This window comes from Pongo pygmaeus, chromosome 8, assembly GCF_028885625.2.
Source record: "Pongo pygmaeus isolate AG05252 chromosome 8, NHGRI_mPonPyg2-v2.0_pri, whole genome shotgun sequence".
NCBI lineage: Eukaryota > Metazoa > Chordata > Mammalia > Primates > Hominidae > Pongo > Pongo pygmaeus.
The window spans coordinates 119,026,404-119,054,288 of record NC_072381.2 but is presented as its reverse complement, the minus strand read 5'-3'; the positions used below and the strand labels follow the sequence as shown (position 1 = coordinate 119,054,288).

At 41.6% G+C, this 27,885-nt stretch overlaps 1 protein-coding gene across 6 annotated transcripts in view; it reads left to right on the top strand.

Moving 5' to 3' along the window:
- Positions 1 to 27,885, top strand: part of NRAP (nebulin related anchoring protein) — a 77,131-nt gene that overhangs the window by 6,027 nt on the left and 43,219 nt on the right. For 2 of the 6 annotated variants that reach the window (XM_054436115.1, XM_054436114.1), the window contains exons 4-16: positions 407 to 511; positions 4,493 to 4,597; positions 5,580 to 5,684; positions 6,693 to 6,797; positions 8,064 to 8,171; positions 8,460 to 8,564; positions 12,119 to 12,223; positions 13,217 to 13,333; positions 16,080 to 16,184; positions 17,648 to 17,755; positions 18,785 to 18,889; positions 25,784 to 25,882; positions 26,810 to 26,914. In XM_054436115.1, the coding sequence (XP_054292090.1) occupies positions 407 to 511; positions 4,493 to 4,597; positions 5,580 to 5,684; positions 6,693 to 6,797; positions 8,064 to 8,171; positions 8,460 to 8,564; positions 12,119 to 12,223; positions 13,217 to 13,333; positions 16,080 to 16,184; positions 17,648 to 17,755; positions 18,785 to 18,889; positions 25,784 to 25,882; positions 26,810 to 26,914 (1,377 nt within the window). Of the gene's footprint in view, positions 1 to 406; positions 512 to 4,492; positions 4,598 to 5,579; positions 5,685 to 6,692; positions 6,798 to 8,063; positions 8,172 to 8,459; positions 8,565 to 12,115; positions 12,224 to 13,216; positions 13,334 to 16,079; positions 16,185 to 17,647; positions 17,756 to 18,784; positions 18,890 to 25,783; positions 25,883 to 26,809; positions 26,915 to 27,885 lie in introns of all 6 variants that reach the window. The other 4 variants (XM_054436113.2, XM_063670264.1, XM_054436117.1 and 1 more) reach the window with 3 other exon arrangements.

Genomic DNA, 27,885 nt, shown 5'->3' with positions numbered 1-27,885 from the left:
AGGCATAAGAATAATATCTTCATAAAATTGAGGAGCCAGCATTTTAACAAGCTCCCTGGGTGATGGTTACATGACTGAAATTAAGAACCACTACTCTAATGCCCAATGTTTTCTGAGGTTACTCTAATTTGTATTGTGTGGTAGGTTTATAAAGACTTTATCTCAGTCACTTTAATTGCACTGCTTCAAAGAGCTTCACACACAGCAGGTGCTCTATATGTGCCACCTGGTTGGTGGTGCAGATTAAACCACAGGGAGACTGACAGTGCAGTGTGCCTTGCAGCACAGTGAAGATGCTTTGCAGTTGAGACTTAGCAAAATCCCCCAATTGTAGCTAGGAATTGTTTGTCTATTTTTTTTTCTCTTTTCTGATGGAAACATTACTGACAACATCTTCCTTGTGCAGATCCATGACCAAGAAGATGGTGAACAGTTTAAATCAGTTTTTCATTGGGACATGAAATCCAAGGATAAGGAAGGTGCACCTAACAGGCAGCCACTGGCAAATGAGGTGAGAGAAAAGTGATAAGTGGGTTTGGAAAAAGAAAGAATGACATACTATGTCAATTGAATGTATTATTATTATTACTTCTAGAGAAAACCAAGTAGGTTTCCTTTCATCCAGTTTGTGATTCCAACTGTCTATGGAAGACCTCAATCAGCGTGTCCTAACATCACCTGAACTCTATCTGCCCCAGACCAGGTTCATTGTCTTTCCCTTCCAACCACTGTATTTCTATCACCCAGGTTTGAAACCAAGGTTACCCTTTCTTTCTCTGACACTTCACTCAGCTCCACCCTTTTCTCTCCACTCTCCCCGTTCTGATCTACATCATTTTCTGCCTGGACCTTTACGAGGCCTCCCAAGGTGGCTGCTTTCCCTCCTCTAGGCTGGCCTCTCTTCAGCCTGTTGTGCTCACATGGGTCAGGAGGCTCCCAGCTTCCTAGGTGTCCCTGACTTACTCTTCCCACCTCCCCTGTCTGTTGACAGACTCATCATTTCAGAATTCCTTAGCCATTTATTTTATTTACACACATAATATACACATAAAAATTTGCATTATTCTTATTATAAAAAAAAAATCCAAACAGTACAAAGCTAACCCTTTATCCACCACTTCCAATTCCAGTTTTCTTTGTAGAAGTACCCACTCTCATCAATCTTGTGGGTAGCATCCTTCCAGACTTTTCTCTATTGATTTGCAAATAAAACTATATCTTTCTAGAATTTACATTTGGACATGCTTACTACCATTTATTGAAGGATCTTAAATGAGTTATTTAACCATTCTTTACTTCAACTTTCTCATCTGTAAGGTGAACTTCAAACACTTCCTAACATAATGATATTGTGATGATCAAAAGGTCTTAGAACAGTGGTAGACACAATAAATATCAGCTAGTATTATTTGTTATTGAAAATTATATATGTGTATGTGTTATATAAACCCCAAAGTATCTGAGACAGGTCTCAATCCATTTAGAAAGTTTATTTTGCCAAGGTTAAGGACGTACCCACGACACAGCCTCAGGAGGTCCTGACAACCTGTGCCAGAGGTGGTCAGAGTACAGCTTGCTTTTATACATTTTAGGGAGACATGAGACATCAATCAGTACATGTGAGGTGTACATTGGTTCCATCTGGAAAGGCAGGACAACTCGAAATGGGGGCTTTCAGGTTATAGGTAGATTTAAAGTTTTCTGATTGGCAGTTGATTGAAAGAGTTATTAACTAAAGACCTGAAATCAATAGAAAGAAATGTCTGGGTTACAATAAGGGGTTGTGGAGACCAAAGTTTTATCATGCAGATGAAGCCTCCAAGCAGCAGGTTTCAGAGAGAATAGATTGTAAATATTTCTTATCAGACTTAAAGTGTGTGTTGGTGTTAATGCTGGTTGGTAGGTTTTTCCTGAATTCCAAAAGGGAGGCGAGTATAATGAGACATGTTCGACTTCCCCCTTCCCATCATGGCCTGAACCAGTTTTGCAGGTTAACTTTCAAATGTCCTTGGCTGAGAGGAGGGATCTGTTCAGATAGTTAGGGGGCTTAGAATTTTATTTTTGGTTTGCGGTATATTTCTATTAAAATGTATACTTTTTTCATGAAACAGTATGCATTGTTGTGAAGTGTGTATTTTTCACTCAACAAATATCTTGGAAATATTTCTACATCAGCATCATTTTAAGCTATCGTGAATGGGTGTATCATAGGTGCACCATTAAGTATGGATGTACAAGGCCAGGTGCCATGGCTCAAGCCTGTAATCCCAGCACTTTGGGAGGTCAAGGTGGATGGATCAGCTGAGGTCAGGAGTTCAAGACTAGCCTGGCCAACATGGCCCATCTCTACTAAAAATATAAAAATTAGCCAGGCATGGTGGTACGTGCCTGTAATCCCGGCTTCTCGGGAGGCTGAGGCAGGAGAATTGCTTGAACCCAGGAGGCAGAGGTTGCAGTGAGCCGAGATAGTGCCACTGCACTCCTCCTAGGTGACAGAGCAAGACTCTGTCTCAAGGGAAAAAAAAAAAAAAAAAGAATGGATGTACAATACCATACTATCCTATTGATAGACAGGATTATCCTAAAATTTTTTTTCTATTGCAAAGTTGCAAGGAACACTCTTGTTCAAGGCCTCTTTTGTATACAAGTGAGTGTTTTTCTAGACTAGATAATGAAAAAACAAAGTTGCTAGATCAAAGGGTATGTCCCTTTTAAATTTTAATGGAGGCTCAAATTGCATTCTAAAATAGCTGTACATTTTATACTCCCAAAGGCAGTGTGTAAGAATGCCTGTTTCCCAACATTCTAACCAGCACTTGGTATTGTCAGATAAGTGTTTGGACAATCTACATCTTGTTTCAATTTAGATGTCCCTGATTGCTAGTCAGGTTGAGTGTAATTTCACATATGAATAATCTGTCTTTCCGGATCTCCAAAGGCTGGCTCTATCTAACCTGTCCACCTTGCCCCGCTCCAGCCTACCTGGCTCCCCATCTCTTTCCCGTGGGTCCAATCAAACCCAGCTCCTCATGGTCCTAATTACTGAGCCCATCACTGCCTTCATGCTTTTATTCATGGCAGCCTACATTCCTGGAATTTATTCAACAAATAATTATTAAGTCTATGAGTTGCTACACACTGTTCCAAGCTTTTGGGATGCATTAGTAAACCAGACACGAAAATCCCTGCCTTCATGGAACTGACCTTCTAGAGTGACTGCCATTCTTTCTCTCTTGGCCTCTACTAACTTCCCTCAGCCCTGGAGGTACAGCCCAAATTCTATCTTCCTGCCCCAAATGGGACCCATCTCTTACAGGCTGCTTTTTAAAGATTCTTATTGTACTTGTCACTCAGACAATACACTTAAACACATGACTGTTAAGATTCTTATTGTACTTATCACTCAGACAATACACTTAAACACATGACTGTTAAGATTCTTATTGTACTTATCACTCAGACAATACACTTAAACACATGACTGTTAAGATTCTTATTGTACTTATCACTCAGACAACACACTTAAACACATGACTGTTAAGATTCTTATTGTACTTATCACTCAGACAACACACTTAAACACATGACTGTTAAGATTCTTATTGTACTTATCACTCAGACAACACACTTAAACACATGACTGTTAAGATTCTTATTGTACTTATCACTCAGACAACACACTTAAACACATGACTGTTAAGATTCTTATTGTACTTATCACTCAGACAACACACTTAAACACATGACTGTTAAGATTCTTATTGTACTTATCACTCAGACAACACACTTAAACACATGACTGTTAAGATTCTTATTGTACTTATCACTCAGACAATACACTTAAACACATGACTGTTAAGATTCTTATTGTACTTATCACTCAGACAATACACTTAAACACATGACTGTTAAGATTCTTATTGTACTTATCACTCAGACAATACACTTAAACACATGACTGTTAAGATTCTTATTGTACTTATCACTCAGACAATACACTTAAACACATAACTGTTTTCTAATTGCTATTTGTTTCATGTTAGTTTTATCTCCCAAGGTGGTAGGTCATGAGTATCTTAAAAGAGAAATTTTGCCTTTCCTTTTTTTTTGGCTTTTATTTCCATTGTCAGTTGTCAAGTACATAACAGGTAGTAGGTTTTCGACATTTGTCTGAATAATGTTGATTAATCTCAGATTACCTGTCCACAGTGACTTCCCCTCCTCCTTGCCCAATCCTGATGCAATGATGTGCAAGAAAATGTTGTTACATTCAAAATTTCCCTGTGACAGAAGTGGCTCTCAGAAAGTTCAATTATTTAGAATCTTCGGTCATTTTCTAGCCTGAAATAAATGAACATTTCAGTTAGCTGAGACCCAGGATTTACCAATAGGAGTTTATAATGTTTAAGAATATCTTCTTTTGACAATGTATGTAAGTGTTGCTGGGAGTCTGGGGCATGTGTTTGTATCCCTTCGTGTGTTTCCTTTGTAGAGAGCCTATTGGACTGGATATGGGGAAGGGAATGCTTGGTGCCCAGGAGCTCTGCCAGACCCCGAAATTGTAAGGATGGTTGAGGCTCGAAAGTCTCTTGGTGAGGTAAGCACCCTAGAAATTGCTTTAGGAATTGGTTTAGCAATTACTTAGCAATTAGTTTGACTGTTCCTTGACTTTTACAATTGTGGTAGACAGAATGATGCTATCATCCCCAAAGATACACATGTCCTAATCCCTGAAACCAGGAGGGTCAGAGTCAGAGGAAAGGTGATGTGGTGACAGAAGCAGAGGCTAAATCCATGTAGGGCAGGAACTAGAAATATGGGGGCCTCTAGAAGCTGGAAAAGGCAGAGAAACAGATTATGCTCTAGAACCTCCAGAAGGAACCATCCCTGATGGCCCATTTTAAAGTACTGACCTCCAGAATTGTAAGAGACCTTAGCAGGCTTCCACATACGGAAGACAGTTTTAGCCCAGATTGTGGAAATCCTCAATCATTTGCACAGGTTACGCTCTAGGTAACTAGGTCCCTCCTGGTTACCTCTAGGTACACTTACCCTTTGAAGAATATACTTTGGAAAACACTGTTAGTCCTCATGACTTTTCCTTTAGAAAATGGAAAGAAAATGCTAGAAACACAAGTGCTAAGGTGATAAGTCTCATTAGGAAAACTAATCATCAGAGATATTCAAAAAGTCAGAAGGAAAGAATAAGAGACATTTTACTTCCAATACTGTAGGACTCTTGCTAGCAGACGAGTTACAGGAAAGTCACCCACGTATTAATTAATAGCCGTGGTACCTACAGGCCTTAGAGTCAAAGGGCAGCCCTTGAGTTATGCCAGGTCCCCATATTTTGATATGAACATTGAAGAGGAGCACCTTTGACATGGGAAATACGAGTTCTTCAGTGCTGATGGTTTTATTCAAATGGCCAATTATAAGCCATTTTTAAATTTATTACAGGTGATTGAAATATTTCCCAAGAACTTTACGAATCTAGTTTCATTGGTTTTATTGCAGTTTTCTTAGTTGTCATTCAATATCATCTCAGTTCTCATGCTGACATTGGTTCTGACCAACAGGAATATACAGAAGACTATGAGAAACCCAGGGGCAAGGGGAGCTTTCCAGCCATGATCACACCTGCTTATCAAAGGGCCAAGAAAGCCAACCAGCTGGCCAGCCAAGTGAGTGTCTGGGTGCTTTTTCACCATTGATTATGCTAATTTTTGACATTAATGAACCCCCATGATTTAGGGAAAAAACAGTAAGAGAGTGCTTTGGGGAAGTAGGTACCATTAATGTCATATTACAGAGAAAACTGTGTTCTTAAATTTTCCCTGTCAAGTATTCTCTGTGCGGTGATCGGACCATGTCTATAAAATACAGAGAAGAATGTGTAGTTCACCCAAAGTCCGGACCACATGATTTCTTGAGTTTGCTTTAGCACTGAATACATTATTATTTTTCATTTTTATTTTTATTTTATTTTATTTTTATTTTTATTCTCGGCTCACTGCAACCTCTGTCTCCTGGGTTCAAGTGATTCTCCTGCCTCAGCCTCCCAAGTAGCTGGACTACAGGCACGTGCCACCACACCCAGCTAATTTTTTTGTATTTTTAGTAGTAGAGATGGGGTTTCACCATGTTGGCCAGGATGGTCTCAATCTCTTGATCTTGTGATCCACCCACCTTGGCCTCCCAAAGTGCAGGGATTACTCGCGTGAGCCACCACACCCAGCCGAAGACACTAATTTTTAACTGGATGTCAGGTTCACTGGAAGAGTAGCAAAGTTTATTTGTTAAAAGCTCAGATTTTGGAGCCAGAATGCTGAAATTTGAATCCTGGCTCTATCCCTTAGTGCTATGTGACCGTGGACAAATTACTTAATTTCTCTCTTCCTTGGCTTCTCATTTGTAAATTGAGGAAAACATTAGTTCTGCCAAATGTGATTGTTACGGAGATTAAGCAAGTTAATATTTATTGGAGTGTGGCAGTCCCTGGCACACTCCTGGACTTAGCACATTAGCATAGATGCTTTTTGAGGAGGAGCCCATGAAACAAGCTACAGAAGACTTGCCACAGGTTTGCATTGAGTGTAGCCTGATGGTGCAGCTTTAGGAGAGCCACAGGGAGAGGTCATTGCAGAGGCTGTGAGGTGGGTGCACCCTTGACTCTACTGTCTTCTCATCAGGTGGAGTATAAGAGAGGGCACGATGACCGCATCTCCAGGTTCTCCACGGTGGCGGATACTCCTGAGCTGCTACGGAGCAAGGCTGGGGCACAGCTTCAAAGTGATGTAAGAAAGGAGGGAGGCCAGTCCATCACTGATGGTCATTTGGGTTGATTCCTCATCTTTGCTCTTGTGAATAGTGCTGCAATGAACATACACATGCATGTATCTTTATAATAGAATGATAAAAAGGAACAAGATCATGTCCTTTGCAGGGACATGGATGATGCTGGAGGCCATTATCCTCAGCAGACTGATACAGGAACAGAAAACCAAACACCCCATGTTCTCACTTATAAGTGGGAGCTGAGCAATGAGAACACATGGACACAGGGAGGGGAACAACACACACTGGGGCCCACAGTGGGGAGCTGAGGGGAGGGAGAGCATCAGGATAAATAGCTAATGCATGCCGGGCTTAATACCTAGGTGATGGGCTGATGTGTACAGCAAACCACCATGGCACACATTTACCTATGTAACAAACCTGCACATCCTGCACATGTATTCTGGAACTTAAAATTAAATTAAATTAACAAAAAAGAGAGAGAAATGAGGGAGGCCAAGATGTAGTGGTTTGCACTTAAGATCCCTCATTCTTTCCTTGCTTGGAGGTGGAGGGAGGGAGAATGTATGAGACATTCTAGCCCTGCATGGGTAACAAGAAGAAATTCCTGAGGTCAAGGATGGTTGGGTTTGATAAGTCATTTGGCAGAGACCTTGCAAAAACACTTCCTTAAAGAGAAAACTTTAGATTGGATTAGTACCAAATTGGATGTATCTGAGTAATCTGAGAGAAATCTCTCTTGCCACTACAAATTAGAGAACATAATTTCTAAACAACTTTTACCACTTGCCTTTGCATAATCCAAATGTTCCATAGCATAATAAGATCAGGAACTTAGTGTTGTTCTGAATGGGACATTGAAGCACAAATCCAGCTTCTGCTTAATACGTGGTTTCCTCTTGCCTTAGCCTCGATCTGGGGTTGAGAAGACTCTTGTGTCTCCCAAACATGGCTGACAACTCCTTGAGGGCTGAAGACTTATTACTCTGCCCAGGCCCAGTGCCTGGCCCGCACCAGGTGCTAAGCAAGCATGTGTTGAATTGCACATTGGGTGTCTCCATGTGCCAGGCACTGTGCTGAGTATTGGGAATAAGAAGGTGAATAAGATGCACATGGCCCATCAAACTGTAAGCCAATTATATGCCATATGGGCTATGACAGGAGATGGGCAGGATGTCATGGAACCCTTAGCAGAGCATCTCACTAAGATCATCTGATAAACAGTGGAATTGGGGCATGTGATTCACATTTTTTTTTCATTTCAGGTGAGATACACAGAGGACTATGAACCACAAAGAGGGAAAGGCAGTTTCCCTGCGATGATCACACCCGCCTATCAGATAGCCAAAAGAGCCAATGAGCTGGCAAGTGATGTAAGTGTCCTTGACAATGTGTTCATGTTAGGGAGAAAGAGGAATGTGAACCTGGGTCTGGGGAGTCCAACTTCCTGTCGACTTTTGCATTTACCCTGAAGCCAGAGAGTAGTTTTCCTTCATAGTTTTAAGTCAATTTTACCAACGACAATGACCTGGTACTTTTATGTCTGAGACATACCTACTCCCTAGATCCAAGCAGAAAAAGAACAATCCATTAAGACATTCACTTTTGGCTCCTGTGCATGGGAGTCAAATTCACCGAGTTTGTCCTTTGCCTTCAAACAGGTGAGGTACCATCAACAATATCAAAAAGAAATGAGGGGAATGGCTGGTCCAGCCATTGGAGCTGAGGGCACCTTGACAAGGGAATGTGCAGACCAATATGGCCAGGTATGTGATAAAATGATCTCCTGACCTGCTCTTTTCCATGTTTGGCCCCTTCTAGGCTGTGACACAGCTATGACCATTTAATCAGGGGTGGGTCTGTGGTTTATCTTTACCTTATTTATGAAAGGTAGATTTTCCAAGATAGAAAGTAGTGGACAAACAATTGCACAGGGCTCAACTTGACCCACTTAGGAAAAACAGATTGAGGCACTTTCTTTTTTTAAATTAATAAATGACTTATACCAATATGGTGGCTTGGCCAAGAAGAAAGCATTCTTATCTGTCCATTGAAGAACAGTCCCTAGGACTAAGATTGGCTAAGCTTAGCTGGTCTCTATCATAAGCAACATAGAGATCAAAATGCATCCTGAAAAATATTGAGTATTTCACTGAGCAGTGGGGCTCATTTTCTTAGAAAGTGAATTTTTTTATCTAGGTTGGTAGATAAATCAGTATGCCAGAGAATGCAAACCCTTTTTCCAATTTCACTTCTCAGATGAACTACATCTTGACAGGGAGTAAAAAAAGATTAAGATGACAATCACAAGCTAATTATTATTTGCGCATCCCTCTGTCTTTTCTGGTACTAGCCAGGTGTTATAGGGTAGAAAGGAAGCATTATTGTTCACAGTTGCAAGTAAAGAACATTGGAAGAGTAAGTGTGTGTATTGGAAGAATACATTCCATGGATTTAAGTGATTTTTATTCATAATTGGACAGTTGTTTGAATTATTTGTCAGTAAGTAGACTCCCTACAACATATATGATTTAGAAAACCACAATGAATTTGTTTCTCTTCTTTAGAAAAACACATTGCCATAGTTAGGCATATGCTCATATGAGTCTTAGGATGTGTGTGAAGGTCAGTTGGGACTCCTTTGAAAATTGCCGGAGCAAAAATGCTTGGTTTTGAATTTAAAAAGCCATTTAATCAAATTCTCTAAGTTAATTAAGTGGTCTTTTAGTGCTTTAAACCAGTGAAAAATGTTTTTACTGGTTTTGTGTTTTAAATATATTGTTTGGAAAGCTCAGGACAACTTTTAAAAATCAGCTTAAAAAAATCTGGCTTCTATATTTGGCAAAAACTATTTTGTCCTGTGTTTGGCCAATCCTATCTACCAGTAGTTATAAGACACATGTATCATTTCATATGTGTACCTAGACATGTCTGTAGGTACAGATGAAATGTAACTTCATAGTATCATAGCTGGTTCTTGATTAGTAGGACGATTTGATTGAAGTTTTCAGTCCTGAAAATAACAAATGCAAGAATCAAAGTGAGTGTTGTTTGATAGCACCATCAGCAGCTGTTGAGAGGACTCAGTCTAGCATGGCATTTCACTGTTGTGATTTAGCATGACTCGCCAGGGCATGAGGAGGAGGGAGCAAGAGAGAAGCCAGCAGGCAGATAACTATAAATATCTGTAGTGCCTTAAATGCCAACCAATTCATTCTTCTTTTTAACAAGTAACTAGACTTGTTAAAAGGATTATACCATGTAATCAACAGGATTAGGTGTCTTGAAAAAAGATTAACACTTACAACATACGTATATATATATATACATATATATATATATAGAGAGAGAGAGAGAGAGAGGAACTAAAAGTTACCAACACAAAACTATAGAGCAGAATGGGCAAAGTCATGGAGCAGATTACCAAAGAATTTGAGAACCTTTAAAAAAAACTTAACCTTTTTTTACTTATTATATTTGGCCAGAACCTTCTGGCAGCCAGGCAGAAAGGAGAACTAGGGCTAAATAGTTTTCATTGTTGGATAATGGGGAGCCCGGACTTTCTAATCTGACCCAGCTATTTTATTTTAGAAAATGTGTGTGCCACAGTCCAAGCCCTGGTGCTGGAGTTGGGCAGGCCCCTGGCTTGGAGGCGGCCACAGAGAGATGGAGTCGTGAGCCTAATGGGGGCACCATATGGGCTGTTTCAGATTTGTGCGAAAAGTACAGTAAAAACACAGAGGACTCTGCCTGGGGCAGGTCCAGGGGTGAGGGAGGACTCAGGGACTTCTACAAGGAGAATTTAAGCTGGGTCTTAAAGTACATCTGGCTGCCAGGGAGGGGTTATCCGTCATGTGATAACCGTGTCATGAAAGACAAGGTTTTCCTTTCTGGGAGTGGATGGATGGTGTGGGGAAGATATAAGAAAGGATTAAGACGAAGATTATAATCCTTAGTCTGAAATATACATTTAGTCCCATTTCAGATAATCTTATGGTAATTCAAAGTTTTTCCTCCTAAATTACAAAAATTATATAATACTCCTTTTCTGGTTACATGACACATACCACTGGGGAAGGCAGTACCACTGGGGGAGACAGTACCACCGGGGGAGAGAGTACCACCGGGGGAGACAGTAACACCGGGGGAGACAGTACCACTGGGGGAGACAGTACCACCAGGGGAGGAGTACCACTGGGGGAGACAGTACCACCAGGGGAGAGAGTACCACCAGGGCAGACAGTACCACCAGGGGAGACAGTACCACCAGGGGAGACAGTGCCACCAGGGGAGACAGTACCACCAGGGGAGGAGTACCGCTGGGGGAGGCAGTATCACCAGGGGAGACAGTGCCAGTGGGGGAGGCAGTACCATCGGGGGAGACAGTACCACCAGGAGAGACAGTACCACCGGGGGAGACAGTACCACTTGGGGAGACAGTACCACCGGGGGAGACAGTACCACTGGGGGAGACAGTACCACTTGGGGAGACAGTACCACTGTGGGAGATAGTACCACCGGGGGAGACAGTACCACCAGGAGAGACAGTACCACCGGGGGAGGCAGTACCATCGGGGGAGACAGTACCAACAGGAGAGACAGTACCACCGGGGGAGACAGTACCACTTGGGGAGACAGTACCACTGTGGGAGATAGTACCACCGGGGGAGACAGTACCACCGGGAGAGGCAGTACCATCGGGGGAGACAGTACCACCAGGAGAGACAGTACCACCGGGGGAGACAGTACCACTTGGGGAGACAGTACCACTGTGGGAGATAGTACCACCGGGGGAGACAGTACCACCGGGGGAGACAGTACCACCAGGGGAGGCAGTACCACCGGGGAGACAGTACCACTGTGGGAGATAGTACCAAAGGGGGAAACAGTACCACCAGGGGAGGCAGTACCACCGGGGGAGGTCTCTACATAGATCTGCCACTGGACGTGAGTAAGGTAGTGTTCGAGACCTACTGGAAGACAAAGGACTTCCCTGGTTGTCAGTTAAAAAATGAATATTTCATAACATATGGGCCTGGGAGAGTGGTAGAGTGTCTGATTTATCCAGTGGAAATAATGATGATGATCATGATGTCAGTTGCCATTATTTAGTGTTGACTGTGTGCTGGGCACCAGTAAGGGGGCCTGACTCCAGGGCCTGCCATCTTAAAAGGAATGTTTAAACCAACACATGGACGTCACTGGAATACCCAAGGTGGATGAACCTCTGTGAGAATAGGCTCTATGAGTGACCATTGCTGAACCCCACCCATTTGGGGAGGGAAGCATTACTCACTGAAGTTTTTGACACACCCAGCAGGGTTACCCGGAGGAGTATGAGGAGCACAGGGGAAAGGGCAGCTTCCCGGCTATGATCACTCCAGCATATCAGAACGCCAAGAAAGCCCACGAACTCGCTAGTGATGTAAGTACCATGTAGGTGTGACCACAGAGCCAGAGGCAGAGAAGTGAGATTTTGAAGGCTGTGCTTACTGGAACCTACACACAGATACATTTTTTACAGCTGAGCCAAAGTAGAATGTTAGCCCTCAACTCCCATCCAAATTTATGATGCCTTCTTTGGCCCCATTTATCTGCTTCCAAGGAGATGGACATGGACAACCAGCATAGCTTGCTTGAGGCCATTTGAAGCAAGTACAGAGGCTGGCCAGCCAGAGTGGGGTGTTAGGAGAGTTTTGCCAAATGGCCCAATTAGAAATTGAGTAATTTAGGGGAAGAGCTGATTAAAATAAGTCATATGATTATCAAACTGGGTGTAACCCGGTGATGAAATGATTTCTATTGGCAGAATGTTAGCCTGCTGGCAGTCCTTGAAAGGCAGGCTATAATTAAACTTGGAAAAGTGACATGCTCACTGCAGATCTTAACATGCCAACTGGAAGTTGGTCTCATCAGAACCTAGCATTCATTTCACGCCCCTTGCCATTTTCTTTTTCTTTCCTTTTCCTTCACTCTCTTTTCTTTCCTTTACCAAAGAACTATTCACCTATTACCCATTGACCCATAACAGCATCATCTTTGCCTGAGGAAGGAAGTTAAAAGACATTACTCTGCCCCTCATTGGCAGGGAAATGATGTTTAAACCAAGGGCAGAATGGGTTTGGGCTGACAACTTTTGTTATGATTATTTTAAGACTTTTTTTTTTCCATGCAGAATTAGAGTATAAAGTGTAAAAAGCGTGAAAAGGGCCAGGAAAATTTTAATAACAAAAAAGAACAAAGTAGTTTATAGATTTAATGAAGAGAAAAGGCCACGCGAATTTTTTTTTCCTTCAGAAAATTGTATTAAGTAAATGTTGACATGAAGTCCAGGATAACTTTGGCGTAATTCCTCTCCCAGAGCATGGAAACATCAACTCCAGCCCCGTTTTGTGTGTGTGTGTGTTTTTTTTTTCAGATAAAATACAGGCAGGACTTCAATAAGATGAAAGGCGCTGCACATTATCACTCACTTCCAGCTCAAGACAATTTGGTTCTCAAACGGGCTCAGAGCGTAAACAAACTCGTGAGTGAGGTATGTATGGGGGAAGAGTCACACCCATGAGCATCACCTCTTTTATCTCCTATAGTCAGTGAATGAGGTGACCCTATAATAAAAAGCTCTGGTTAAAAGTGTGACACCGGCCAAGTGCGGTGGCACACACCTGTGATCCCAGCACTTTGGGAGGCCGAGGAGGCAGATCACCTGAGGTCGGGAGTTCGAGATCAGCCTGACCAACATGGAGAAACCCTGTCTCTATTAAAAATACAAAATTAGCTGGGTGTGGTGGCGCATGACTGTAATCCCACCTACTAAGGAGGCTGAGGCAGGAGAATTGCTTGAACTCGGGAGGCGGAGGTCGCGGTGAGCCGAGATAGTGCTATTGCACTCCAGCCTTGTAAAGCGAAACTCCATCTCAAAAAAAAAAAAAAAAGGTGACACTACCAATTCTACCCATTGGTTACTGGTTTCAGAGAACAGATATGCGGTAAAATGCAACTTACAAGAGAGCCTAGAATCAAACCAATTACATCTTTCTCTGGTGGTTCAGAAGTTACTTCCTAAATCCTCCCGGGGCTGTCAATATTCAAAAGTGCCAGGCAACAGGCTTCTAGTTGCCAGAAAGAATACTGGAGGATCCATCTTTTTAAACAAATCAAACATCTGAAAGATGTTTCAAGTGTCAAACCCCTCTTGTTCTCTTATTATTGAAGTCTGAGTTCCGAGAAGCTGTGTATTCCATGTGAATTTCCCTTACCTTACATGCTGCACTGGCTGCCAGAGGGGTGTGTTTTGTTTGACTTGCCCACCGTTTAAGACGTTTTTATTGTGAGGACTGTTTGGCAAGGAAATATCCCCTCTAGATCCTCATATCCTTCTCACGCCCTAGTGTGTTCTTCATGGCATTTTCCCTCATTTGCATTTCTTATCTGGACTCTGAAGGCATTTGACTTGGCAGCCTCTGGCAACGGGAACAATTATGACAATTCAGAGCACTCACATAACAAGTTATCTGCAACTCACAAATGGATATGCAAATATCCAAAAATATTTTCCATCTCTAACCTCTAAAAGCCGGTCCTTTACCCTAAACTGTTAGTCAACCCGTGATCCTCTAACTTGGGGCTGCTCTGAGTCACCAGCAATGATATTTTCCCAAGCCTCATCAGGAGCCTCAGTTACTTTGAAGTGGTAGATGACTGTTGAGGCTTTGGAATCTGCATTTTAAACAACTGTTCCAGATGATTCTGGTACTCTAGACCAGAGGTCAACACACTACAACCTCAGTGACAAATCCAGCCCACAGCCTGCTTTTTAAAATAAGTCACATCATATTGTTTCTGAATTATATGTGGCTGCTTTGGAGCTACAAGGGCAGAGTTGAGTATAATAATTGACAAAGAATATGTAGACTGCCAAACCTAAAATATTTACTGTCTGGTCATTTATAGAAAAAGTTTGCTGGCCTTTGCTCTCACTCACAGAACACTAGACCTAGATGGGACCTTTTCCATCATCAGGCTATCACTTTGTCATATTCCTGGAAAAGTGAAGTGTCTAGTTCTGGGTGGTAGAGACTTTCAGGGACAGAACTGGATCCATACCCCTCAGAGTGCAGTTCTACCACCCAGGAATAACACTGTTAACATTTTGGCCTTTTTTTTTTTTTTTTTTTTGAGAGGGAGTTTCACTCTTGTTGCCCAGGCTGGAGTGCAATGGCACAGTCTCGGCTCACCGCAACCTCCGCCTCCCACATCAAGCAATTCCCCTTCCTCAGCCTCCTGAGTAGTTGGGATTACAGGCGCCCACCACCACGCCCAGCTAATTTTTTGTATTTTTAGTAGAGACGGGGTTTCACCATGCTGGCCAGGCTGGTCTTGAACTCCTGTTTTAGCATTTTTCTATATGAATATACTGTAACTGAAGGGATGAATATAAAAATGTATTTATAGAATTAGAATTAGACATACCCCCACCATATAGTTTTATAAGATATAACAAACTGAGGGGTATTTCCTTTGGTAAAGAAGTTGCAAGGGAACCTTCCATTTCTTTACATCCTTATGTTTAGTCAGTAAGACAAACCAGCCATCTATTGGTGGTAGTTGGCGTTAACTGCCTCATGCTAATTACCTGAGGTGACTTGGAGTCTATTTAATAAATGTAGCCTCACATCCTACATCCGGGCACCCAGGAGAGCTCAAATAGCCAACTGATTTTAAATTAGAAGACACTCTGCATCTGAGTGGTCTCATTTATTATACTCCTTGTAAAGTAACTTTCCTGGTTGAATTGCATTGAAGTATACCTATAAAGATGTGCATACATCATAAATGTATAGTGGGAAGGATTTCCTTAAGTGGGGACACATTTGTGTGACTAGCAATCAGATCAAGGAACAGAACACGACCAGACATCCTCCTAAGGCATTTCAATTATAGGAAATATGATTTATCCCCCTAATACATTTCCCCTCAAGAGTAACTACCTGAGTTGTAAAACCAGTTTTGCCATTTTTTGAGTTACAAAATCTTACAGTATTTTTTCTTGAAAGCGACTATATACTTTTAATTTTCTGAATGAAACCAATTATTTACTATTTATTATGATTTGTTTTTATAAAGGAAAATATGTCCTGCTAACTTAGCATATTCTATGCTTGATATGTTAAAATCTTGGGTTGAAAGTTTTCTAAAAGTATCCTAGTCAAGTCCTGGGACATTTTCAAGAGTGACTTCGGATTTGGTTCTATTGTATGTCTGGTGTTTTGATTTCCAAGGTGGAGTATAAGAAGGATCTGGAAAGTAGTAGAGGTCACAGTATCAACTACTGTGAAACACCTCAGTTCAGGAACGTGAGCAAGATCTCAAAATTTACCAGTGATGTGAGTTGTTAACTCTAAGCTTTTGTTTGGGCACTTTTGGTGAGCTTAGTCTTTAGGTCTCCTAAGAGGGACAGTCTATGGGAATGGATCTATGTGTCTTGGAGAAGCATGGCCTTGGAGAGGCATAAATGCCTGGGTTTTGGTTAAGGTTGCCTGCTGGGATTGGTCCTCATAGTGTTCAATTCCGTCACATCCCCGATCTTGAACCTGAGTCCTCTGGGCAGGACCTGTCCTCTCCGTCCCCTTGCTTCCCTTGTGTGTAGCACAGTGCTCGGCTCCTAGTGATGAATGCTGGTGAGGGGGCCTGGCTGAGCATGTGATGTCCCCTCCTAATGTGACTTTGTGCTTCTGAGTTAATATGACCTCATTTCGCCCTCAGAGTCACCTGGAGAGCCAGATGTTATTTCCCTATCTTACAGATGAGCAGATATGTACTAGAGGGGCATTCGCAAATTTGGAGATTCTCAGAGCAGGTCTGAAGATGTATCCTCGTGGACATCAAAGACCTGTACTAGATAGTATGCTTTACTTTTGCTTAGTAGCACATAACAGTAGAATTTCAAATTGCAAGGGACTGTGTAAGGCACAGTGAGGAATTTATTTTGCATAAATGTAGTGGTTTAAGAGCCAACATACCTGATTTCACAGTTATTAATAGCAAAATGGCCAATTTTGGGCAGTTGTTTAAGCTCCCTGAGCCACTCTGTCCAACTCTAAAATGGGGATGATAATAGTTCCTTCCCCCTCATAGAGTACTTGTGAAGATTAACTCAGATAAGTAGAATCATATCTGATATATAGTTATAAGTAGTATTCTGTTTAAATACTAGCAGTACCAAGAAATGCAATGGCCTCCCAGGTAAGGTGATTTTAATACCCCAAATTTCCTATTTATGACCTCTTGTCATCCTGTTTTGGTCTTCTCTTTATTTGATAAATGGCATTTTGCACATAACATAATTATTTCACATAGTCGCACTAGTGACCAATTTTTACATCACAGAATTTGGCAAAGCTCAGGTTTTGTCCTTCATATATTTAGAAATGGAGGTAACGGCATGCAGTGATTTGTACCAGCCTCAGCATGGGGCTTTGCATGTGATGCCCGCATAGTCAGTGCCTGCCACCGTCTCATGGTAAATTTTCACACTGGAAAAATCTGGTAAATTTAAAACTAAAAATGTAAAAACAAACACAGAAAGTCAAGTCTGTTTTGTGCTGTCTATGCTCATCTTATCCCATGTTTCCTTGTCTTCCTGTTTTACTCCAACTTCTTGTGCTGGGTTGAAATTTAGGTTATTAAAAAAAAGTTTGCCTTATTTTTTATTCCGTGATACATTGACTATTTAAATGGGTTGTATTTAATCATTTATGCTTTGGATTTGACGCATTAAGATGAGTAGTTTATCTTCAACTACTTGCAAAGGGAATGCTTTGGTTGAAAGCTTTGTGTTTCCATGTAGAATAAATATAAAGAAAACTACCAGAACCACATGAGAGGCCGCTATGAAGGAGTTGGTATGGACAGACGCACTCTGCATGCTATGAAAGTTGGCAGCCTGGCAAGCAACGTGAGTCCTTTTATGCCAGGGCCTGTCGGGATGGAGTGGGGCGGGGCATGAAGAATTCAGCCAATTCTTTTGAAATTCCCCTTAAAAAAATCTGTCTTCTATTTGAAAGACTGCGTAAAGACTGACCCAAAAGAGTTTCTAAATGTTAGCGGATACAACCAAGGCTAGGCAAGATCCCTGCAAATTTTCAAAGGCTTCAATTTGTTTATCTTAGCTTTCTCTAATTTGAAGAGTACTTCAGTCTATTTTAATGAATCTGGTGTGGTTAACACTTTCAATTTCTGAGAGAGAAAGAGAAATGAATAATTATGATTCTTATTCCGAATTCCCCAGGGTTCCAAAGCTTTTGTGATTTATTTGGAGTTGGTTGTTTGGTAAGCTGGTTTGTTCTTTCATTCATGTTTTTGAACATTGTATTCATTGAAAACCTACTGTGGCCTGGCACTGGTCAGGGTACTGGGATAACAGAGTAGATCAGGTCCTTGTTTTCCCCTGTGGCATATAATCTATTAATCTCTCTTTGGCTTTGTCAATCCAGTTTATAGATTTACAAATGCCAGATTGTAAATCTTGGAGGTAAAGGACACTTAAAGGAAACTGATTTCATTATTAAAATATACAAATGTCGGATTTTCTCTGCTTAAGAATGTCAATTTGATCTTTAGAAAAAAATTAAATACTCTGAAGACTCTTCACCTTTCCATCTATTTTCTTGGGGTTAGCCAAGGAGCTCTTCCATTGCCTATCCATGTGCAAATGCTTCTTTTCAACAAAAATGACAAGCAGCTTCATAATTAATAAGAAATATAAAGTAAATGTGCTACAGATGGAAGTTAACTAATTTTGGACTAATTAAGAGGAATTCAGATTCATTAAAGACAAAAGTGTGAACATAATTTAATTTTCCTTGAAGGTGATGAAAATGAATTCGTTTCTGGGTATTTAAAAATATTTCTTATGGCATTCAAACAAAGCCAAAAGAAAGTAGAAACTGATTTCTCCATTCTTGTTCTTTTCTTCGTGTTTTAGGTTGCCTACAAAGCTGATTATAAACATGATATTGTCGACTACAACTACCCAGCCACTCTCACGCCTTCCTATCAAACAACAATGAAACTGGTGCCCTTGAAAGATGTAAGTTCTTTTCCAACAGCTCTCTGCTTCGTCACTTGTCACTTCCTTCCTGAGGAGTGATTTGTAGGTAGCAAGATGGAAAGAAACATGATACAACAGTTCATAGGAGGTTGAAGGGATTGAGGAAAGGGAAATCCTTTTCCATTTTCCACTAGGAAGTTCATTTATGCATGTTTGCACAAGCTTAGATTTTCAATGTGAACTAGGGACAACTCTAGTTTTGTCTTGAAAATAACCTGAGGTTCAGGTTTTCCTCTTAGAATTCAGTGAGCTTTGTCTGCTGGGCACATTTCAAATGCTTGTTCCTTAGCAAGGATGACTTGTTTTCTTTCTTTAAAAAAAGGTTTGTTATGTAGTATGTTAAGAGTTGAAGGAAGTAAAATAAAATGTCTACATACAAGTTGAGAGGAAGTGGTAATATTGACTCCATTTTTTTCTCAGGAGCACATGGAAAAGTATATGTATCCCTTAATTATTACAGCAGCGATTTTATTTATGGTTTGGCTTGTTCCAAGCAAAATGTGTACAATCAATTAAATTTCTTGTTTCCTGATTACAAGAATTTTACTACATGTTTATTATAGAAAATTTAGAAAATACGGAAAAGTACAAAGAAAAAGATAAAAGTCACCTACTAGCTTAAAAAGTACTTAAGGTGGCTTAGAAGTAAGGTTGTATTGTGGTTGCCAGTGAAGGTTATCTCCAATCAATCAATAATTTAACAAATAATTCAACGTATATTTATGAATGTCAAGTGCTACTTTACTTTCCTTTGGGATCAGTACAACTTTAGAAATTGATTGAGATTTTGCTGCTGGTAGATATAAGTCTCTGAATCGCTCTCTCTTGCTCAGAGTTGGAGCAGTAGGATTCACTTGGGTATCTCCAGTGTCCAACCCAGTGCCCAGACATCAAAGGACAATCATTGGCAAATGATATTTATTGAATGAAAGGGGCTTTTCAAATGTGTAATAAAACAGGAGGTAGGAAGCAGAGGAATTGATCAGGGGCCTAAACATTGCTTCTCTTTTTCTCAGGAAGTTTGGTTGGATTGCCTTGACTTACTCATTTCACAAAGTTAAACTTGACCACTACCAAAGCTACATTTTTTTTTTTTTTTTTTTTTTTTTAGTATATTATTCCATTTAATTGAAACTTTAGGAAAGACAAATCTAATTTATAGTGACAGAAATCCATAACAATTGCCTTGATATGTGTGTGTGCCCTGGGGGCGGGGGGTGTGGGATTGACTGAGAAGAGGCATAAGCAGAGTTTCTGAGGTAATATTGTGTCCGAAATTGGTTCCTTCTGGTGGGTTCTTGGTCTCGCTGACTTCAAGAATGAAGCTGCAGACCCTCGCGGTGAGTGTTATAGTTCTTAAAGGTGGTGTGTCCGGAGTTTGTTCAGATGTTCAGATGTGTCCAGAGTTTCTTCCTTCCAGTGGGTTCGTGGTCTCGCTGACTTCAGAAGTGAAGCCGCAGACCTTCGCAGCGAGTGTTACAGCTCTTTTTTTTTTTTTTTTTTTTTTTTTTTTAATTTATGAAGTATTTATTGATCATTCTTGGGTGTTTCTCGGAGAGGGGGATATGGGAGGGTCATAGGATAATAGTGGAGAGAAGGTCAGGAGATAAACACATGAATAAAGGTCTCTGGTTTTCCTAGGCAGAGGACCCTGCGGCCTTCTGCAGTGTTTCTGCCCCTGGGTACTTGAGATTAGGGAGTGGTGATGACTCTTAAAGAGCATGCTGCCTTCAAGCATCTGTTTAACAAAGCACATCTTGCACCGCCCTTAATCCATTTAACCCTGAGTTGACACAGCATATGTTTCAGAGAGCATGGGGCTGGGGGAAAGGCCATAGATCAACAGCATCCCAAGGCAGAAGAATTTCTCCTAGTCAGAACAAAATGGAGTCTCCTATGCCCACCTCTTTCTACACAGACACAGCAACAATCTGATCTCTCCTTCCTTTCCCCACACTTCCATTTTTTTTTTTTTTTTTGGCTATATACATTACCTGGGAAACTTGCAGATCAAAGGCACCTTATTAAAATTTGAATATGTGCTTTTGCAGTGGGATTCTAGAAATCATGCCTAATAAGTAGCACAAAGAATGCAAGATGTACTTCCATTATGACATGACTTGCTACTACATTAATCTAGATAAGACTCTGAGTCAAACCAGGCTCCTGGAAGCCCACCCGGGGAAGTCTGATACAGACTTAAACCAGACTGAATTAGAAATATTAATTGAGTTTAGAGGTGGGTTCTAAACTTGCAGCCCATGAGCCACATTCACGCTATGGAAGTGCTTTGTTTGGCTACACAGTGGGTTTTGTTGTTGTTGTTGTTGTTTTAATTGAACCAATATGTGGAAGTTCTGATTTTAGACAAAAACTAATACGCTCACCTTTTCTTGAAAACTCTGAGACATTCTGCCCTAGTTCCTGCAAGGCAGCAATTGGCTGGGACTGAGTGGTGACTGCTCTCTGTTGCTGTACCTCCTTTAGCTTACCTTCCTGGTTCTGATGGGAATTTGAGTTTATCACCCATAATGAAGGGATTTTAGTAATCAGGAAGTTTGGGGAATCCATTTACAAGAACAATTGTGGTCTCTCTGTCTGGTAATCTTAAAGGTGGTGAAATAGCCATGAAATTAAATAAGCAAGCATGGGTTCTTAATTTGAGAGCATTCCCTTTAGATAGATTTTATAAACACTAATAGAATTAAAATGAGACTCTATCTTTTGCAAAAAGAAAAAAAAAACCTTCAAAATGTAGACTGAAGCAATGTCCAAGCATTTGTGGTGTTGCAAAGATGTGATTAATCATGGAGACTTTTAATTATGTCCCACAGAGTAAAGTAATTGTGCTCAGTAACATACTTAAGGCAGAATTATCAGGAAGGAATATGCCATTTAAAAATATAGTTTTTGTGACATTTTATCATGCATAATTCTGAATTCTAATAGACTCTATTATGAGATGATAATTTTGCCTCCTGAATTAATGCATTAGGAAGTCACTGTACTCTAGTCTAATTAATAGTTGACATTGAAATGACTTTATATTTCCTAATTTTCTCTACACACCCCATGTCCAAAACTCAGAACATGCAAAAACTTTTCTCCTTGAATCATTAACTAAAAAGCACAAAATGATTTTTTTATTTTTGAGACGGAGTTTCACTCTTGTTGCCCAAGCTGGAGTGCAATGGTACAATCTCGGCTCACGGCAACCTCTACCTCCTGGGTTCAAGCAATTCTCCTGCCTCAGCCTCCCAGGTAGCTGGGATTACAGGCATGCGCCACCACGCCAGCTAATTTTGTATTTTTAGTAGAGACGGTGTTTCTCCATGTTGGTCAGGTTGGTCTCAAACTCCTGACCTCAGGTGATCCGCCTGCCTCGGCCTCCCAAAGTGCTGGGATTACAGACGTGAGCCACCATACCCAGCCTAATGATGTTTTTTAATCTCCACATCCAACAAAACACTCCATGGCCCATTGTCAGGAGCACTTCGTTATTTCTAGGTCCTGTTCTAGAAGTTCACTTGTAAGTCATTTGTTTGTTTCTGGAATGCATTTCCCTGTCTAAACAATGCTAACTCTGGCTAAGGGGAACCCCTTGCCCATCTGTAAAATAACAAGTAATAGCTCTAAGCACACTAGCTTTGGCAAACCAGGTTTATAGAGTATAGGTATAGAGCCACCTTGCAAGGCAGACTCCTGGGATTTGAATCATAGCTCTGATACTTACTGCCTGGATGACCTGGAGCAAGCCACTTTTGGTCTCTGTGCCTCAGTTTCCACATTGTAAGGTAGGGATAATAACAGTGCCTAACCATTGGGTGGTGGGAAGGATTAAATGAATTAACATGTGTGATGTACTTGGAATGGTGCTGGGTGTATAGTAAGTACCATGTGTTAGTCATAATTATGATGAGCTGGTGTTAGGACAGGCAAAAACGAAATGAGTACAAGACCCAGACTCAGGGAAGACATGCAGTATACAAGTTAGTAGCCAGTGGGCCCAAAGTGGCTATTAGGCCTATTTCTCTAGGGTCACTGGATTTTTTTTATTATTATTTTTATTTTATTTTATTTTATTTTGAGATGAAGTCTTGCTCTGTCACCCAGGCTGGAGTGCAATGGCATGATCTTGGCTCACTGCAACCTCCACCTCCCAGGTTCAAGCGATTCTCCTGCCTCAGCCTCCTGAGTAGCTCGGGTTACAGGCGCGAGCCACCGCGCCTGGCTAATCTTTGTATTTTTAGTAGAGACAGGGTTTCACCATGTTGATGAGGCTGGTCTTGAACTCCCTACCTCGTGATCCTCCTGCCTCGGCCTCCCAAAATGCTGGGATTACAGGCATGAGCCACTGCCCCTGGCCTGGGTCACTGGTTTTAAAAATATTGAACTATTTGTTAGCATTTAAAAATTGCAAGATTTGGCATCATAATATGGATTTCTGGTTTATTTGGAATAACTGGAAAATCTAGCTTCTGTACGCTCTATCGGTTGCATGACAACCATCTCCTAGAGCTGGGCAGCAGCTGCCTCTCTTTGCCATAGTCCTCTCGACTCCTTACTTCCCCAACAGTAAGGCCAAGCATTGGGCTTGTACCCAGCTAGTGGTCTATCTGGCTCCCAGAGACATTTGTGACTTTGGGGCTGCAAAGACTCCCTGAGGTGGGCTGTCATCTCAGGGAGGTGGCCATAGGAGGCAGCAGCAGATAGGAGGAAGACAGAAGAGCAAAGACATCAGGCTGTAGTCTAGACAGATAGGAAATGATAGAACAGTACGAGAGTGGCCAAGGTGTGGGCCCCTGGGGAAGGCAGAGCCAGCTGCCAGAGGAGGCTGGCCAAGGCCATAGGTGAGGTCCAGGCAGAGGTATCAGTAGATAGTGGTGACGCAGAAAAGGGGTGTTGTTCTTAGGCAAAACCCAGGCCTGAAGAAGTTGCCATACTGTGTGGGATTCTGGGTGGGGCCTTTGGCCTTGGGCAAGAAAAGAGAGACATGAAGGCTATGAATGAGGTGTTCAGTGGTGATCCTGTCACTTTGAGCCAAGCCCGGGGGAGCTCAGCTGGCAAACAGGCCCAATCTGGAGCCTGTGGGCACAGAGATTCAGATGTCCAGAGGCACTGTGTCAGTTTGGGATCCTGGGAGTGAGGACCTATCTGAGATATCTATGTGGGCAGGGAATGTCTGAGTTTGCTCACTCTGCAGAGTAGGAACCCCATGACAGTTTGTTGAAGAAATAAATGGATGGGCAAGTGGATGAATGAAAGGAACCAGGTGAGCATAAGGGAAGGAGAGCAGGGTTAGGGATGAGTTTACTTCTTCCTCTTTTACCTGGATTTCAGATAACCTTGGTTAAATTCTAAAAGAGGGCCAGGTGTGGTGGTCACGCCTGTAATCCCAGCATTTTGGGAGGCTGAGGCGGGAGGATCCCTTTGGCCAAGGGTTCCAGACTAGCCTGGCCAACATGGGGAAACCCTGTTTCTATTAAAAATAGAAAAATTAGCCAGGCATAGTGGCGCACACCTGTAGTTCCAGCTACCAGGGAGGCTGAGGCACAAGAATCACCTGAACCCAGGAGGAGGAGGTTGCAGTGAGCTGAGATCGTACCACTGCACTCCCACCTAGGTGACATAGTGAGACTCTGTCTCAAAATAATAAATAAATCAAAATAAATTGTGAAAGAGGTTATCTGCTATCCACAACCTCTCCCTCTTTTCTTTATCCTAGCTCTACTTCTACCTGCATGGGTTTCTGGGGCTCTCACTCAGCTCACCTTAGTGCCTCACCCCTTATTGCCGACTATCCAGCCTCAAACCTGTTCCTTTACTTCCCTGCCCAAGTTCCCATTCCCTCTGCAGTGGATCTTGGTCAGGTGTGTTTGGAGAAAAATAAGATGATTGGATGCGTATATTCTTGTGTGCAAATGGCTAATAATTCTTAATATTCGAAAGGGCAATTTGTATTTTCAAAGGGGAAAATTCACTAGTCGTTGATGTCTTGAGGTGGGAGCCAGGCAGTCAATGCATCCAGCTGCACTGGGGATTCTGCCTCCTCCTCTTTTGAACGTGCATCTTCTATGAAAGTGCTAAGCTTAGGGCAGTTTCCTTGGGGACTCTGGCAAGGTGGAAGTGAGGGCCAGGCAGGGGCTGGTGTACAGGGTGGGGACATGTTAGGGCCACCTACAAGGAGTCACTGATGCTCCATTGCCTCCCACTTGAAGATGCATGTATAACTTGGTTGGACTTTTTGTTTCTCTTTCATTTTACTTTTTTCAACACCTCTTTTTTGGTGAAGTAGAAGATGTATATAGGAAAGTATACTGTGTGTGGATATACGGCTTGAATTATTGATAAAATGACCTCAGGCATATATTTTCATTGGGAATAAGCCGTAGGCACAGAATTGTTGGGACATAGGCTCTGTGTACGTGTCCAAACGCCGTACTGTTTTCCAAAGTGGTTGTACCAATCTGCACTTGTGCTAGCACCGTTGTGAGAGTTTTCATAAGTCCTCATCCTTTGCCAACACTTTGTGTTACCAGCAGTTTTAACTTTGGCTCTTCAGGTGGTGTGGAGGGGTATCCTGTGGTTTTGGTATGCCTTTCTCTCATTAATAGTGTGGCTGAGCATCTTTCTTTATATTCACTGGCCAGTTAGTTCACCTCTTCTATGAGTTGCCTGTTAGGTGTCTCACTCTCCAAGGTACTGTTTTTCTATCTGTGGGCTTGGAGTGTCTGTCAGTATCCAGTTGAAATATCGGACTCTTTTTCTACGTAGTCATGTGAGAATTGCCACTTTATTGGGCTTGGGAGAGGGAGCTAAGCAAATCTTTGAGAAAAGAGCAAATGACACCTTTTTGTGCCTGTTTTTACCTAGGCCAATTATAGGCAGAGCATCGACAAGTTGAAGTACAGCTCGGTGACTGACACTCCACAGATTGTTCAAGCCAAAATCAATGCCCAGCAGCTGAGTCATGTAAGTAACCGTCCCCTGCCCAGCTGGATGTGGGGGTCTTGAAATTGATGCTTTGAGGCCTCTGGACATCTGACCTCCAAGGATTTGACTTTCATAAATGGTGACATATGTCTTATTACAGCCAGAAAATGACCCCCACTTCTTTTAAACTTTTTTTTATTATGGAAAATTTTGAATACATGCAAAAGTAGAGAGCATAGCATAATGAATCCCCATGTACCTGTCACCCATCTTCAACAGCCATCAACTCATGGCCACCCTGCTTCATCTATATGCCTGTCCAGTTCTCCTCTTCCATATTATTTTGAAGCCAATTTCAAGTATTATATAATGCAATCTGTAAATATTTCAGTATGAATCTCTAAAAGGTAAAAAAGAAAAAACATATTTATATAATTTTAACATATTACATCAAAAATCTAACAATAATTCTTAGTATCACCAATCATCCAAAGTTCAAGTTTAATTTCTGGTCAAGACTGCTTCTCGGATGATGCCGTATTCATCCAACAGGAGTCACATATCTGGTTGGCTGTCTTTTGTGTGTGTGATTTAAGATGGCTTTTTGTCATTGTGGGCAGGCATTTGATAATTAACCTGCCTATAACAAGATATTCAGCACTGCAGCAAATATTTTTTAAAAAGTTAAATATTCTCAAGTGCGTGTAAGGGGAGTTGGTGAAGCAGTCATAGGGAACTCTTTTGCAAACTCACAACTTCGAGTGTGCCTTTGAGTTTCTTTACTTTTCATTTGACACCTTCAGTTCATGAATTTAAAACGTTCACAAAAAGTACAGGCTGCCTTGTAAAATGCCTTTTCCGGAAACTCCTTCTCAACTATGGGTCTAAGGGGGAAAGAGCTATGGGTCCCTAAAGTTCTCTTTCTGCCCATATAAAAACCCTACAGATTTATTTTAAATCCAACAGGTGAATTACCGTTCTGACTATGAGAAAAATAAGTTGAATTACACATTGCCCCAGGATGTTCCTCAGCTGGTGAAGGCCAAAACCAATGCCAAACTCTTCAGTGAGGTAAGACAGCAACGTGGGGAGACGGTGGAGGGGGTTATAGAGCGACGTGAAAACGAAGATAACAGGATGATCCAGCAAGTGGGAAGTGTCTGTCCCTGAGAAAGGCTCATCAGAGGCATCCATCAAGTTGTAACTTTGAATTTTGCCATGTCATGGCACGTAGTAGTTTACTAGTGATAAATTGGTCATAGCCATTTATTCCCATTATATGAGCATGTGTACAATCTATGTGTGAACACACACACACACACACCCCTACATCCTCATCCTCATCACCCTAGTGAACTGGTGATTTACTATGTGGAGGAAATTTAAGTTTTAAGAAGATCAATCTGCATCATCAGATTCTCCCTGGAGTCACAAGTGGGCTATGAATTGGCTTCTAACTCTAGATGGAATTTTGGGGGCAGGAGAAGAAAATAAAAGGAACTAATATTGTTTCAATGCCTGTTCTATCCTGGGGCAGGCACTGTATATGTGGAATTATCATAAGTCCTAGGAGGTATTGTAGGGACACAGTTGGTGGCATGGGCTTTGGTGTCAGAGAGACCTAGGTTCAGATGTTGGCATTGCCATTTTTTAAATTTATGTAACCGTAGGTGAGCTCTTTAATTTCTCTGAGCCTCACAGGCCCAGTGTGAAGATTTGTGGTTAATGAGTAGAAATAATTTAGGAAAAGGCCAATAAACAGTAGTTGTTATTGCCAGGGCAATGTCAATACCCCACATTTGTGTTACACTTCACCAGTTTAAGATCTCTTTACAAATATTCTATCCAATTTATTCTCACAGCAATCCTGAGAAAGAGAATATGATACTCTCTTTGCAAATAGGAGATTGAGGCCCCAGGAGGTTATTGGCCAAGGTCACGTGATCAGAAAGCAACAGAGCAAGGAGCAAGACATGGGGCTTCTCTTTGTCCTATTCCATTACCACTGGCCTGCACAGCTCTATAGCAAAGGAATGAATTAA